At 30.4% G+C, this 13,743-nt stretch overlaps 2 protein-coding genes across 2 annotated transcripts; one reads left to right on the forward strand and one right to left on the reverse strand.

Moving 5' to 3' along the window:
• Positions 1-2,665: 2,665 nt before the first annotated feature.
• On the forward strand, positions 2,666-3,439 carry LOC124919331 (ethylene-responsive transcription factor ERF011-like). The gene has a single exon (XM_047459557.1). The coding sequence runs from the start codon at positions 2,820-2,822 to the stop codon at positions 3,252-3,254; it is 435 nt and encodes a 144-aa protein (XP_047315513.1). The 5' UTR covers positions 2,666-2,819; the 3' UTR covers positions 3,255-3,439.
• Positions 3,440-6,898: 3,459 nt separating this feature from the next.
• LOC124919330 (protein IN CHLOROPLAST ATPASE BIOGENESIS, chloroplastic-like) lies at positions 6,899-11,902 on the reverse strand. The gene is made up of 11 exons (XM_047459555.1): positions 11,756-11,902; positions 11,503-11,586; positions 10,830-10,904; positions 10,681-10,723; positions 10,083-10,140; positions 9,812-9,979; positions 8,713-8,775; positions 8,524-8,618; positions 8,334-8,415; positions 7,326-7,436; positions 6,899-7,192 (listed from the first exon to the last, which is right to left on the reverse strand). The coding sequence occupies exons 1-11, from the start codon at positions 11,841-11,843 to the stop codon at positions 7,052-7,054; spliced, it is 1,008 nt and encodes a 335-aa protein (XP_047315511.1). The 5' UTR covers positions 11,844-11,902; the 3' UTR covers positions 6,899-7,051.
• Between the last annotated feature and the right edge of the window lie 1,841 nt (positions 11,903-13,743).

Genomic DNA, 13,743 nt, shown 5'->3' on the forward strand with positions numbered 1-13,743 from the left:
TACATTTTAAATATTTTTACCAAAAAAAAAATTATACCTTATCAAAATTACCACAAATCATTACTTTTTAAATAACCCAGATTATTTAAATAATTCACTAACATACAAACCAAAGTGATGAACATTATTTAAGAACGGTGTTGACCTCTCCATCCGACTTCACAGGCTTCTTCGAATAAATTCCGAAAAGTGATGTAAACATGATTTTATGATTTATACACACCGGTCAAGTACAATAACTAAAAATGCGTTAAATGATCTTTCAGTCGGCAATATATCAAAAAAAATAGTCATAAAATAGTGAAATTTTAAAAATAAATGTGAAACTAACTTAATATACATCAATTTTTCATGTATCTATCCAAAATGATAGAAGATATAATTAAAAGTAATAAAGGATAGATGATAAAAGACACAAAAACATAAAATCAGAATCAACCTAGCCTACATGTTTATTACATCCTCTAGAAAATTTTCACTCTATAATATTGTGTAGAAAATTATGATAATACAACTAAAATTATAAATATTAAACTATTTTACTATTAAATTCATTAAAAACCATTTCAATCTAAATTTTAGTAAGATTTAAATATAAAATTGAATAAGATGAATGTTCATTTATATTACATATTAAAGTTATGATTGCAAGTTGTTGGTTAGTCTTAGTAAAATAATAGTTAATATATGTAAAATATTATGTTGTTCGTCCAGTTATGCCTAATAAAAAATAATTAAATAAATTTAGTAATATAATTGAAACAATGAAACATGAGAATATAAAATGAAAAAGTCATTGTTATTAAAGTAGTGCTCTTTTCTATATAATATTGAAATAGTTGAATGATTCTAAGTGGAGGAGTTGCCAACTCTTTTTTATTTTATTTTTTATTATAACTTAAAATTACTATTTTATCCTACCAACATTGCTTCCTTATCAATGCAATCTTTGTCCCTTTGAAAGGGCATAAAAGTCAAATTTACAAATTAGATCGGTTTGGGACCGCAGACAACTAGCAAAATTGATCCATATGCCCCACACAACAAAGGGCTGTTTGGTTTTCCTCAATAGAGTAAAATATTTTACCCGGAAATCGCATTTAAAAGTATTAAAAATTATATCGAAATGTCACATATGAGAGAATTTGAACATAAATCTTGTTATTATTAAACATATGAAATGGGTTCAAGGTGACGAAAAGTGGAATATTTTTGAAATCAAACGTAACCTTGGTGGTAGACTAATGTGGACGTAAAGGCTTAAGTCATAACGGTATCTAAATATCTATTATCCACCGGCCACCGACCTACCCGTCATCCAAAAAATAATTACCTTCCAAATTATAAGGCCTTGTTTGTCTGACCATAATTTAGACATTTATGTTTAGAAACTGAAAATGTAATTTATGTTTAAATAAATGTAAATTGGTACTGTTTTTCACAAATTAGGATCAAATTCAATTGAGAATGTTCAATTTTTTTTATGTACAAAATTGTTTTTCTGAATTATAATTCATATTGTGGAGTAAGATAAAAAATATATATATATATTATGTATCTAATTTAAATTATAGTATGAATTTTTGTTTATTTGATAAATATAAAAATTTTAATTTTTTTTACTCATAATCAAATAAAACAATTTTGATAAATAAGTTCCATATACTTATTACAAGTATAAATAAATAGGAATCATAAATAAATAAAATTAAATAAGTTGTATAATTTAAATCAAATAAAAAAAATGTAACACTTCAATATATTAACTTATTAAGTCTATCTAGGGCTGACAATTTAGGTAAGTTTCAGGTTAGCGGGTTCGAGTTGATAGGTTAACGGGTTTAACGATTCTAACCTAAACCGGACCTGTTTAATAATTCGGGTCAAAAATCTCTAACTTAAACCTGACCTGTTTATTTGTGTTTGACCTGGACCTGACCTGTTTGACCCGATTTACCTAACTCAACTCGAACCAAACCCGATGTAATTAATTCATATCTCTTTATTTTAAATTAAAATGACATAAAAAAAATAAAAATGAAGTTAAATCACAAATTCACTTATACAAAATTTTACAAAAAAAAATGAGTGAGTGATTAAGAAAAATTAACACAAAACTCAACAAAAAAAATTGTAAACGGGTTATCGGGTCTACTTTGGGTCATGTCAAGTCGACCCGATTTTGACATGTTTATTAATCAGGTTAAACGAGTCGACCTGATTTTGACCCGAACAAAAAAATACATGACCCTAACCTGATTTTTTCGTGTTCGGTTCAGGTCGTGTTTTCGTGTCGTGTCTAAAATTGTCTAAATCTATCAAATATCAATCACAATTACTATAACTATTATTCCAATAAACCGAATGCAAGTCTTTTTTAATGAAACTATATCAAAATATAGAATTAAAGTGAGAAAATTAAATATATAATGAATTGGGTTTTTAAAATAAAGTTGAAACAAACAAGACTAAGTAATGGAAAATTATTGGCAAATGGATATTATTATAGTAATGATATATTTCTCTTTCATCAACATAGAGAAGATGACAGCTTGCTTTTTTTCCATTTTTGAAATCTTAAAATTCTTTCTTCTTTCTTCTTTCTTCTTTCTTCTTCTTCTAAGTGCACTTGCCTCCATAAGCAATGGCACTCTCTCTCTAAGACAAGAAAACAGCCTGCTTCAGAAGAGGGTGAAGAAAATCATTTCCGACATGCCGACCTTAACTATTTAAAAGGTAGGCCTCCTTTTGTTTCGACTCTCTCTGTCGGTGGCGGTGCTATCTCTTCTTTCTTTTACTATCTATATATAGAGAGAGGAATGGAAGAAGAAGGAGGAAAAGGAAAAGGAAAGAGAAAGATGGAAAGACCATATAAAGGGATAAGGATGAGAAAATGGGGGAAATGGGTAGCCGAAATAAGAGAACCGAATAAACGTTCGAGAATATGGTTAGGATCATATTCATCACCGGTGGCGGCGGCGCGTGCATATGACATCGCCGTTTATTATCTACGAGGTCCGACGGCCAGGCTTAATTTCCCGGAATATGTGGCGGCGGATGATCAGGAAACAGGAATGAAGGAACTGACGGCCGCCGACATTAGGGAGAAGGCGATTGAGGTCGGTGCTAGAGTGGACGCGCTTGAGGCGGCGGCTGCGGCGGCGACGGCGGAGTGTTGTTGGTTTAGGGAAATGCCCGACTTGAATAAAATGCCCGAACCGGAAGATCAGGATGGTGTTGTTGATGACTGGTAATTAATTAATAAATTACCGGTTTGTTTTGATCGTTATCGAAACATATTACATGTAATGTAATTGCACGTGAAGTAATTATTCTCCATCATTTGTTTTTTTTTATATATCTTTCAAGTATCATCAAATCAGATACTGTTGTTTAAAATATATTTATTTATTTTAATTGGAAGCAAATTAATTATATATATTGATAGTTATCTTTCATTTTCTTTTCCTTAAATAACTAAATAATTTTAAAATTGGGTTTATTATTAGGACAGTAAGTGTAAGTGTCGGATTGGAGTATGGTTTTTTATTTTGAAATCTTTTTTATTATAAATTTTGTTTTTGTTCAATTTAAACAAATTCTGGTTTAATAATAATAAAAATATATGTGTGATATTATATATTTATTTGTATTTATTATTGTTTTAATATTAGAACACAAATATTATCTATCAAACCGACAATTTTGATCGAAAATACGAGACACGAGACGAATTATAATTGTCAATCTTATTTATTATAAAATTAAACGAAAATATTTATTAGTATCATAAAAAGACTTCTTTTTTTCACTTCCAAATTAAAGAAAGAATAAGCATAATTATCCCTTTGAGACAGATGGGATCATGCACAAAAAAGTTGTGGATGGAACAAGAGTTAAAGAAAAGGATGTAAGGAGGGTTGTTGATAATCATTTGTTTTGATATTGAGTGATTTTGAAATAAAGAAATTATGAAACTTTTGACAACTATATCATCTTTTTTAATATGGTCATCATTCAAATAATGTTATTGTCTATGAAAAGGTGTATTAATAACACAATAAATACTATATCATCCATTATATATAATGGGAAAATGATAGTATTTAATTGAGTTAAATTTTGTATAATTGTTTTAATACATACTTTGGGAATTAAAGAACAACTAGCATGACACTCTAAAGTCACGATTCTCCGTTTAAACATAAAGCGTTTCTGGATGGAATCGACATGACCTTTTGATTTCTTAAGTCGACAATTACCACTTAACTACCTTAATGGAGTAATTGTTTTAATACATATTAAAGAAGAATTGTCATGGTAAGATCACACCCATGTTATAATTGATATTTTGAAAGAGTGGATTCATCAATATTAATTAAAAGAATTTTAATTAGAAAAATGTTTAAAACAATGTTAGATAAGTTAATGTTTAAGGGTGTTTTCAAATAAGTTAAGTACATGTTAAAAATTTATATTAATAAATAAATTAAATGATGTTAATAAATAATAAGTGATGGAACTTTTTTTGAAGACGATTTATTCATAAGAAAAGCTAGGAAAAATTAATGTGTTGATTATTTTATATTTTTAAGTTAGGATTTTATCTTATTTCTTTTGTTGTGATCTTGATTTTTATTTATTTATTTTAAATGGTAAGGTGGGGTTATAAATTTCAATAATTGAAAACATGAGTTGATAATATTTTATTTTGCTTTGGATAAGCTGGAAACAAGTTGGAGTACGCTAATTAGGCCCCAAAAAATATTAGAAGACTTTTTATTCTATTTTTCTATGGATAGGGATCACAATCCGACATACAACACTATTTTGCTGACAATAAATTAATTCAATAAAAAAAACTATATTCATTAGTAACCAAAATAAATTGTGTTTTTTAATTAGAATCATGAAAAATTTAGAACCTTTGAAAGAGTTGGTAAAAATTAAATAATAATTTAAGTTTTTCCCAAAAATAATAAAATAATTTAAGTATATAAAACTATAATAAGCAACTCAATTTTGAACATTGATAGTTGAAAAAAAAAATAAAAAAATTAGAGCTAATAGTAAGTATAACAATGAATTGAAATTATAAGATTTTTTCAATAATATTAAATATGTCGTATAAAATATGCTTTACTATTTTTACTTCAATTTATTATTATTTAATTATAAAATATAAACTTTAATATTTTCCTTTCTTAAATTTTAATATTAATTAAATTAAAAAATATATATATATAACAAACTAAATATATTTTAAAATTTTATATATATTAATATATAAATTATGAAATTTATTATTTTTAAATTATATATATATATATATGTATTATTTAAATTATATATATATTAATATGTTTTTTAATTATATATATATATATATATATATATATATATATATAACTTTTATAATCTTAAAATAATATATATTTTTTAAGAATTTAATTATAAAAGAAAAAAAATATAATATTTTTTATTCTCTTTACTTACTCTTATTTATTGTCTCTTACTTCATATAAAATTAAGAGAGATGAGTTAATATTATGTGTTAATTGATATTTAGAAAAAAATCTGATCCCCTATTATTACTTATTTTCAAAATACTCAAAGAAGTAGTTTGTTCTTGATTTTTTTTCATATCACACTCTTTTTTTTATTTAATTTATCAACTAAAATATATATTTATTTTTTTAAAATTTAAATTTTAAATTAAAATAACATTATAATAATTCAACCAATTAAAAATTAATAACCCACTTTTTTATTCAATAATATATATATTTTTTAAATCCCAATAAAACTCCAAATAATCAAACATCAAACCAACTAATTTAAATATCCCACAAGGCCTATAAAATAGACATGACTTAGTTGACATTCAGCAATTTTATAATAATAAATATTTATGTGAATTATTTCAGTTCCAACAATCAACAAGAATTGTACTAGGTCGTTCTATTTTCATAAAATATATACACAAAATGTATTATTTCAGAGATAACTTTATTTTAAATATCTCATACTGATATAGCCTTTTGTCACTAATTTCATAAACAACTTACATTATTACTATAACCATTATTACCAATTTTTTATAATCTATCTCATGATAGGCCTAAAACTTATTACAAAATTTTCATAATTTCCTTTATATTACAATTTTTTTCCTCATCACAACCATCATCTCCTCATATTTCTCTAATCTTTAGATGCATGGATCAAATCAAAAATTTAAACACTTGAATAGTATTTAAATTTGAGGCAAAACTTCCTCCATATCTCAACAAGTTTCATCCAAGCACCCTCGAGAGAAGAATGAAGCATGAGTTTGCAGATACAGTCTAACTTTGCACCCTCAAAGGAATTCATCATTACCCTGTTGAGAACGTCTTGGGGAACTGTTTTCATTTTCTTATTCCGGTATGGTTATATAACCAGCAACACTTTCTGGGGTCATGTCTTATAAATCATGATATTGTATCCTACAGAAGAATCTTTAACTCAAGGCCTTGGATTCTCCATAATACACTATTGTTGGTAGAACCTCTACATTAAGATATTCTTGTTTCTGAGTATGACCTCACAACAACCAGAACTTCATTTCAAAAAGAACATTTTGTTGTGTTTTCTGTTTCATGAGAGGAATTGGGGGGCCTCAAGTGAAAAAGGTCTTACCTAAGAGACCAAACACCTGAGCTAAAATGAAAATAGTCTTGCTTAAGAGACCAAACGAACCTGATCGCCTTAAGTAAACTATTCAAATACAATCACTATGATTGTAACTTTTGACAAAAAAAAAATCTATTTTTTCATTGTTTTTTTATGGACAGTAGTCATTAATGGTTTTCCTAAGAAATCAAGGATTGAACATGTCTAATATTAGTCAAAAACAAGCAAACCAAAACAAAACCAAATCATGCTTAACCATATTGTTGACAATGACATGACACTATCATTAACACTCCTTTGAGATGATCAAGGCTTGTTATGAAACAAAACTGGGACTGTTAAGAAATGTCACATGTAAATAAATTTCTTCTTACCCTCAGTCCCGATACAAAACAAATTTCGCAATGTCATGAAGGCCTGCCTCCTCGTAGCATTCGGCTATCCTTTCCAGGAAATCATCCCATGTCCCATCAACTGAGGCTAAATCCAATAAGAATGCAGTTTCATCGAGCATAACCTGTAAAAAAGTAAAAAAAAAAAAAAAAAAAAAAAAAAAAAAATCAGTTTGATGAGGCTCTCTCTAACGCTGACATTTGAAAATTTTCATCTTGAGCTAGGTTCAGCAAAACAAAATAAATAAATAAATCAACCTGAGCTAGGTCTTTTCCCTTTTTGAGGTCTTCTTGTCTACCCTCTTCGGTCACCTTCTCTTTAATGTACTCAATTTGTTCATCATCCCATTGAGCAATAGCAGCAACTTCCTGAACAAGCACTTTCAGAATTGAATATGCTTTTATGCATATTGGCTCATTTGGAATCTTTAGGGCTTAAAACAGGTTTCATGTTTTAACAACTTTAACTTTGTTTAGACAAAAAAAATTTATTGGCTTCATTTGGAAGCACTAGTGATAGTTTTGGTATAGGATTATTTTGGAATGATACTTTTTCATCTCAATAGTGGGTTATTGAACTTATTTGGATCTGGATACAATAGTGGTTCCTCAATGAATTTTTTTTGTATCGGTCCAGTAATTATTTGGGATCGAACATTGAATAGAGTCATTTGAGACTCGAACTTAACATTTTTAGCCATTTGGAGCTTTTCCCCCCAACAGACTATGTCCACGGACTCCAACGTGATATTTCTTTTGCCACGTAATTATAAAATGTCAAATAATTGATTAATTTAAAAGAAAAAAACATGAATCCCTTCTTTTTTTTCGTCCTTCACCAGCATTCCGTTTAACAGAAAAGCCTCGTATGGTTAAAAATGTTAAATTTCGAACACTATGGTAAAAATGGACCATGTTCAAGTCCTAAATAGTAATTGGACCTATTTTCATATCAGCTATAATACGGAAAAATCTACATTTATTATGTTGTAGAAAATAAACTGAATCATGATCCAAAAAAAATATTTATATGCATAATTAAACAAAAAATCACACAAAAATCTAAATCATGATCCAAAAATAAACTTTATGCCAAATGACACAAAAAAAAACACATAATTTGGATCATCATCCAGATAAGAATCTTATACCATATGAAAATAAGTCGCATTAAGTTTTAACTTTCGAGATTTTTCATGGTCGTAATTGTGACAAAATAGCGGCTTAAAATAATGACAGCAACCAAATTAGGCAAATGTAACAGACCTTATATTCACAACCTAAGGTCCACCATGGTGATTTTAGAGCACCCCTAGCAGCATCTTTGGCTTCAACCTCACGCCCAACCCTGAAACACAACAACAACAACAAAAGAAGAGGAAAAACTATGAAGTTCGGATTTTCTTATTTGAAAACATAAACTTCTTTAACGTAGCACATAAAGATTTCTACAAACTTCAATAAGATATCCGCGTTAAAGACAAAAGGTCGTCCAAATCCAGGGAAATGCTCTTTCTTTGTATAGAATTCACCGGTCACCATAGCTGAAACCTTACACAAGCATACAATAAAACCAACATTAAACTTCTAGAAAAAAAATCACAGGCTAAACAACACTTTTCAAACTAAACAGACTAAGTCTTACATGGTCACCCTTCTCAAGATGCTGGGCAACTTTACTCTCAATTATATCCGGAAAAAGTCCCACCTGTTTTTACCACAAGGGTTTTGTAGAGCAATCATAATACTAATTTAAACCGTAGAGAGTAGAATAAAGCAATAAACATAAGATTTGATGAAGTTTCGCCACAAAGCCCTCGAGGAGTTGCCTATTCTATAGATTTCTAGGTTCAGTGGTCCAAGTAAACCTAGGTTACAATGAGCTCATTTGAAAACTGTAGCGTATATAATATAGAAGAGGAGATGAGGCTTAGAGAATAGGTGACCTAGATTTTTTTTTCAGGAGAGACCTAGATTGATATAAAAGAGAAGATGGACCACCATATCATTCTATGCATCTTACATAATGTGAAGCTACCATCCCTATTTTTCTCGGAGAAAAAAAAGCTACCCTCACTATATTGGCCTTGGCAATAACAACTTTGTCATGTCACTAGCTAAAGAAATATAATGTGTTACTAGGAATTATATCCTCTACACCCTATCTAATTATCATTATCATTATCATTACAACCCTTGATCTACTAATGACAAAAACTATGTATTTTCATCTTAATCCCAGTGAGAACTCGCAAAATTTGTTGTTGTATTGATTTATTCTTCATTTGGTGGTAAATGAAATTGTAGCATACATATTAATTAGAAGAAAAAAAGGTTGTTAGATTTAGGTTGGATTAAAAGCTTTATATTAGGTTGGATGATAAACAAAATTTGAGATACATAAGATTACAAATCAAAATTTTGAATTGGCCCCATTTGGAAACACTTAGTAATTTATGTTTTTGTATTTGGATGAAAAACAACTAATAAATTTTTGAATCAGTCTTTTGACTAAATTTAGTTTCAAAACATATATGTATCTAGATCCAGATCCAGATCGATATGCAGAAATAAAAAATAAAGAGTGTTCCCAAATGGGGCCACTAATATCAAGTACAAAACACTAATCAACTAACAAAATAAACTATAATTAACCTTATGAGTTATGAGAATGTGGAATGTTTTAGTTCATTCAAATATATATATATATATGTGCAAAATTAAAATAGGTTTACATTAAGTACCTTCCTTAGGATATAAGCTTCTAGACTAGATGCCTTTGAGGCAGCAAAGTCTCCCTTCTTATAAAATTTCTCACCAGCATCAGCTGCTGCAAGGAATAGTTCATTTTCACTATCATGCGAATTTTTGGCATCTTCTTCAACCAGAATACGATGGATATATTGGTCTACCTGCATTTATAACACAAATGAAAGCAATAGGAAAAATTATGATTTGTCATGTACAGAATGTGTTGCAATATCGTATCACAATAGAGAGAGTTGTGTCCCTTACACTTTTCGCCAATAGCCAGACTCCATAGTTACGAACCTCCACCACTGGCATATCCATTCTGCATGTAGTGGTAAACATGTTTGCAATCAAGAAAAAAAAAAGATTATGCATGTTAATGAGTGTTTTAAGAAGTTAAGTATTAACGCGGGTCTCACATGGAAGGGAGATAGTTGGACTTCAAAAATGTGAATTCTTTAAGAACTGGAAAAAAAGTGTAGAGAACCCATATAGAAGAAAGACACAATTAAAACTGGAACATGAACAATATAGGCTCCAATGCAATATGAATAAGCAACCTGAATTGGATAGGAGAAGGGCAATGAATAAAATATTTGGTGGCGAGAATTCTCTAGTTTATTCGGAATTAGAGGAAGATTGATTTACTTTTGGTCTTGATTTGGTTTTTCGGTTTGGGATGCCTTGTGGTTCTTTCGAGTTGATTAGTATTTCATTACAACATTGCCCATTCCCTCTTTGTCTCTTTCCCTTTATTTTACAATTTTTTTTCGTTGTTTCTATTTAAAGGAGTAAATTTTAACAAGTTTATTTATACGAACTTTAACAATTCAAAAATAATTGAATGCTAAATTATTATTACCCAGGTAGAGCAGTTGGCCACCGCAGCAGTGCAGTTACAGAGCCTACAAACAAAGAGATTTTCTTCTTAAGAAGATTAAAAACATTGTTGAGCTTCTAGAAAAGGTTTTTTCAATGTTGCAAAAAAAACTTCAAAGAGGCAATCCATACCTGAGTTTCTTTTAGCGAGAGGTATTGCCAGGGGAATCAAACCTTGCTTTGCTGCAGGAGAGATTATTGTTTCACCTATTGCATATAAACAAACACAAATATAGTGTTTAGCAGAAGCTTTTTTGTAGCCATTAGGTCACATGTTCAATGAATGGTAGAGATGTTTACAAAAACAGAAATATTTAATAGTTTATCATGCCAACTTAACACTAGAGAGCAGTTATCTGAGATTATATTCAGAACCTGAAAATTGTTTATGTGAAATAAAGTGGAGCCTAACTTCAGAACACTTGTACAGATAAATGACATGATAACCATAGGGCTTGTTTAATGTAGGGTTATTCCAGTTAAATCAGATTGTTTGAAAATAAGCATTTTTTTACGAGAAAGTGGATTATTTAGTCAAATTATTAAACATAAGAGGAGCTTGCTAACACTGTTAAAGAGCAACAAAACTACTACTCTTGTAAAGCAGATATGCTAATATCTCATAATCTGAAGAATTGTCAATTCAATCACACTACATAAACATGGAAGCAAAAAAGACTTGCAATTGAGATTGAAAAATCCAAATTTTAGTGGGATGAAAGAAAATCATACTACTATTGACAGTTTCTGTTTGTTCTTCAAATGGGTTGAAACATATTAGACTAGAATTCCACTATTTTCTTACCTCTCACCTGAAGCATTTTCAGAAGATTATGTAGACGCTCAGGTGGTTCTGCAACAGCCACATCTCTAATGAAGGACACGTGCTCTGCATCTCAAAACCCACATTATTTGAAGCAGACACGCCATAATTATTAACAACCCACGCTTAAAAACATTGATTTGTTCATAAATTGGAATCTGAGATCCTAACATTGTCATTATTTGAGGTAATCCGTGTTTCTAATGGTAAAGAAAGAGATTATAGAAAACAATACCGGAGGCCGCAGAGTAGCATCGGAAGACGGTGGTCGGAAAAGTAGCGGTGCGTGTCCCGCCGGCAAGCACTGCACTGCCGGCTCTCATATCCTTTCGTTTCTTGTGACTTCCACACAAAAGAAAGTCTGCAGAGGAAATGAGCAACTTTGTTTATATCCAGTTTAATTTAAATTTGTAAATATTTTTTGTGATGTTAAATATTGTGAGAAAAAAAAATTATTTAAAAAAACAAAATAGGAAGATTATGGGTAACACTTCAATTTAAATTGTTTTGATTGTGAACTAGAAAAAAAAAAAAAGTTCCACAGGGAAATTAGACGAAATGACCCTAAAAATAGGCCTATTTGCGTCCGTGGTCAGGTTTAATAATATTTGATCTGATGACCACTTAATTTTTTTTGGACAAATTTACCCTTTTCGCGTAACGCGAAGGAAGTTCGCGTTTCGCGAAGTGAAACGGTATTGATATATATACTCAAATTTTTTCATTTCTCTCATTTTCTTTCTCTCTCAAGCTTTCTTTCCTCTTCCTGAGTTTGTCGCCGGCGGCGTAAACTCCGGCGACGGCGACCCTAAAGCATAAATCTACAAGATAAGAAACCTAATCCCCGAATCTATGTTTATATAACAGATTTATGTTCTTATTTGTATTTCTTAATGAAACCCTAACCCTAAATATGTTCTTTTTTGGTGATATTGGTTAATATTGGTTCATATTGAATCATATTTGTTCATAATGGGTCATATTTGTTCATATATGTTCATATTTGTTCATATTGGTTTATTAGTTTGTTCATCTTATTAATTGTTCTTTTGGCTGTGATGATATTTGCAGATGATATCGTTTCTGCTAGTTACTTAACGAAGTGTTAAGTACTTAACGCTTCGTTAAGTACTTAGCGTTTCTGCACGCGCGCGTAGGAAGACGAAGAGGCGCGCGTATATGCACGCGCCATACCATATATTTTAAAAAATAAAACATTTCGACATTCATTTCTTCCATTTTCCCTCTTCTATCCTCTCGATTCCTCTCTCTCTACAACCGTCTCACTAAAGACTTTCACAAGGCCGATCTGCCCGTCCCCCTCGTGTCCTCTGTCTCTATCATTGATTCCCCATAAATCTCAGGTTTGTTTTTTTTGGTTGTTGCATGTCTTTTTTTGGTTATGGTTTTCATATTTGCATGTTAAGTTTTAGGGTTTTGGCTGTTTTAGTTTATTTGGTTAGGTTTAGCGTTTAATGTTTGTTTCTGGTTATTGATTATTGTCTTATATTTGCATGTTTGTTTCTGGTTGTTGGTTATTGTTTCTGGTTTAGGGATTCGCGAATTACTTAACGCTTCGTTAAGTACTTAACGCTTCGCTAAGTACTTAACGCTTCGCTAAGTACTTAACGCTTCGCTAAGTACTTAACGCTTCGTTAAGTACTTATCGCTTCGTTAAGTACTTAACGCTTCGTTAAGTACTTATCGCTTCGTTAAGTACTTAACGTTTGCTGTGGTTTATGTATTTGTTCTTACATTTTTGTTGTTGTTCCTTTTGTAGATGGCAGAAACCACCGTTCCTGATTTTCCTGGACGGATATCTTGGAAAAGCGCCCTCTGCCTGAAGAAGATTGTGATGAAGTTTGAGGAAATGGATCTTGTGGAGAAGGTGTACAATACCCAATTCAGATATATAGTCTCTGCGCCAGTGTTGCAGTTCTCAGGAACTATTGTACATCACATGTTGCTTAGGAGGGTAACCTCAAACTCCAAGGAGATAACTTTCAATATCAATGGGCAAGAACTTGTGTTTGGTATGAAAGAGTACGCCTTGGTGACGGGCCTAAACTTCGGAAGGTTTCCTGAGGTGAACGAAGAACAATGCCGAGGTTGTCCACCTCTGTTGGTAAAATATTTTAAAGGGAAGACGAGTGTAGTAATGCAAGAGTTGGAGACTGCTTTTTTGAAATGTAGAGATAAGGAAGATGCCTGGAAGATGGGGCT

Source organism: Impatiens glandulifera, chromosome 1 (genome assembly GCF_907164915.1).
Source record: "Impatiens glandulifera chromosome 1, dImpGla2.1, whole genome shotgun sequence".
Taxonomy (NCBI): Eukaryota; Viridiplantae; Streptophyta; class Magnoliopsida; order Ericales; family Balsaminaceae; genus Impatiens; species Impatiens glandulifera.

Excerpts from the sequence above, each read along its gene's own strand:
- LOC124919330 (XM_047459555.1), bottom strand. The coding sequence starts at position 11,843 with ATGAGAGCCGGCAGTGCAGTGCTTGCCGGCGGGACACGCACCGCTACT. Across the intron at positions 10,724-10,829 it reads TCTCGCTAAAAGAAACTCAG|GCTCTGTAACTGCACTGCTG; the intron begins GTATGGATTGCC and ends CTTTGTTTGTAG. Across the intron at positions 7,437-8,333 it reads CCTTAGGTTGTGAATATAAG|GAAGTTGCTGCTATTGCTCA; the intron begins GTCTGTTACATT and ends GTGCTTGTTCAG.
- LOC124919331 (XM_047459557.1), top strand. The coding sequence starts at position 2,820 with ATGGAAGAAGAAGGAGGAAAAGGAAAAGGAAAGAGAAAGATGGAAAGA.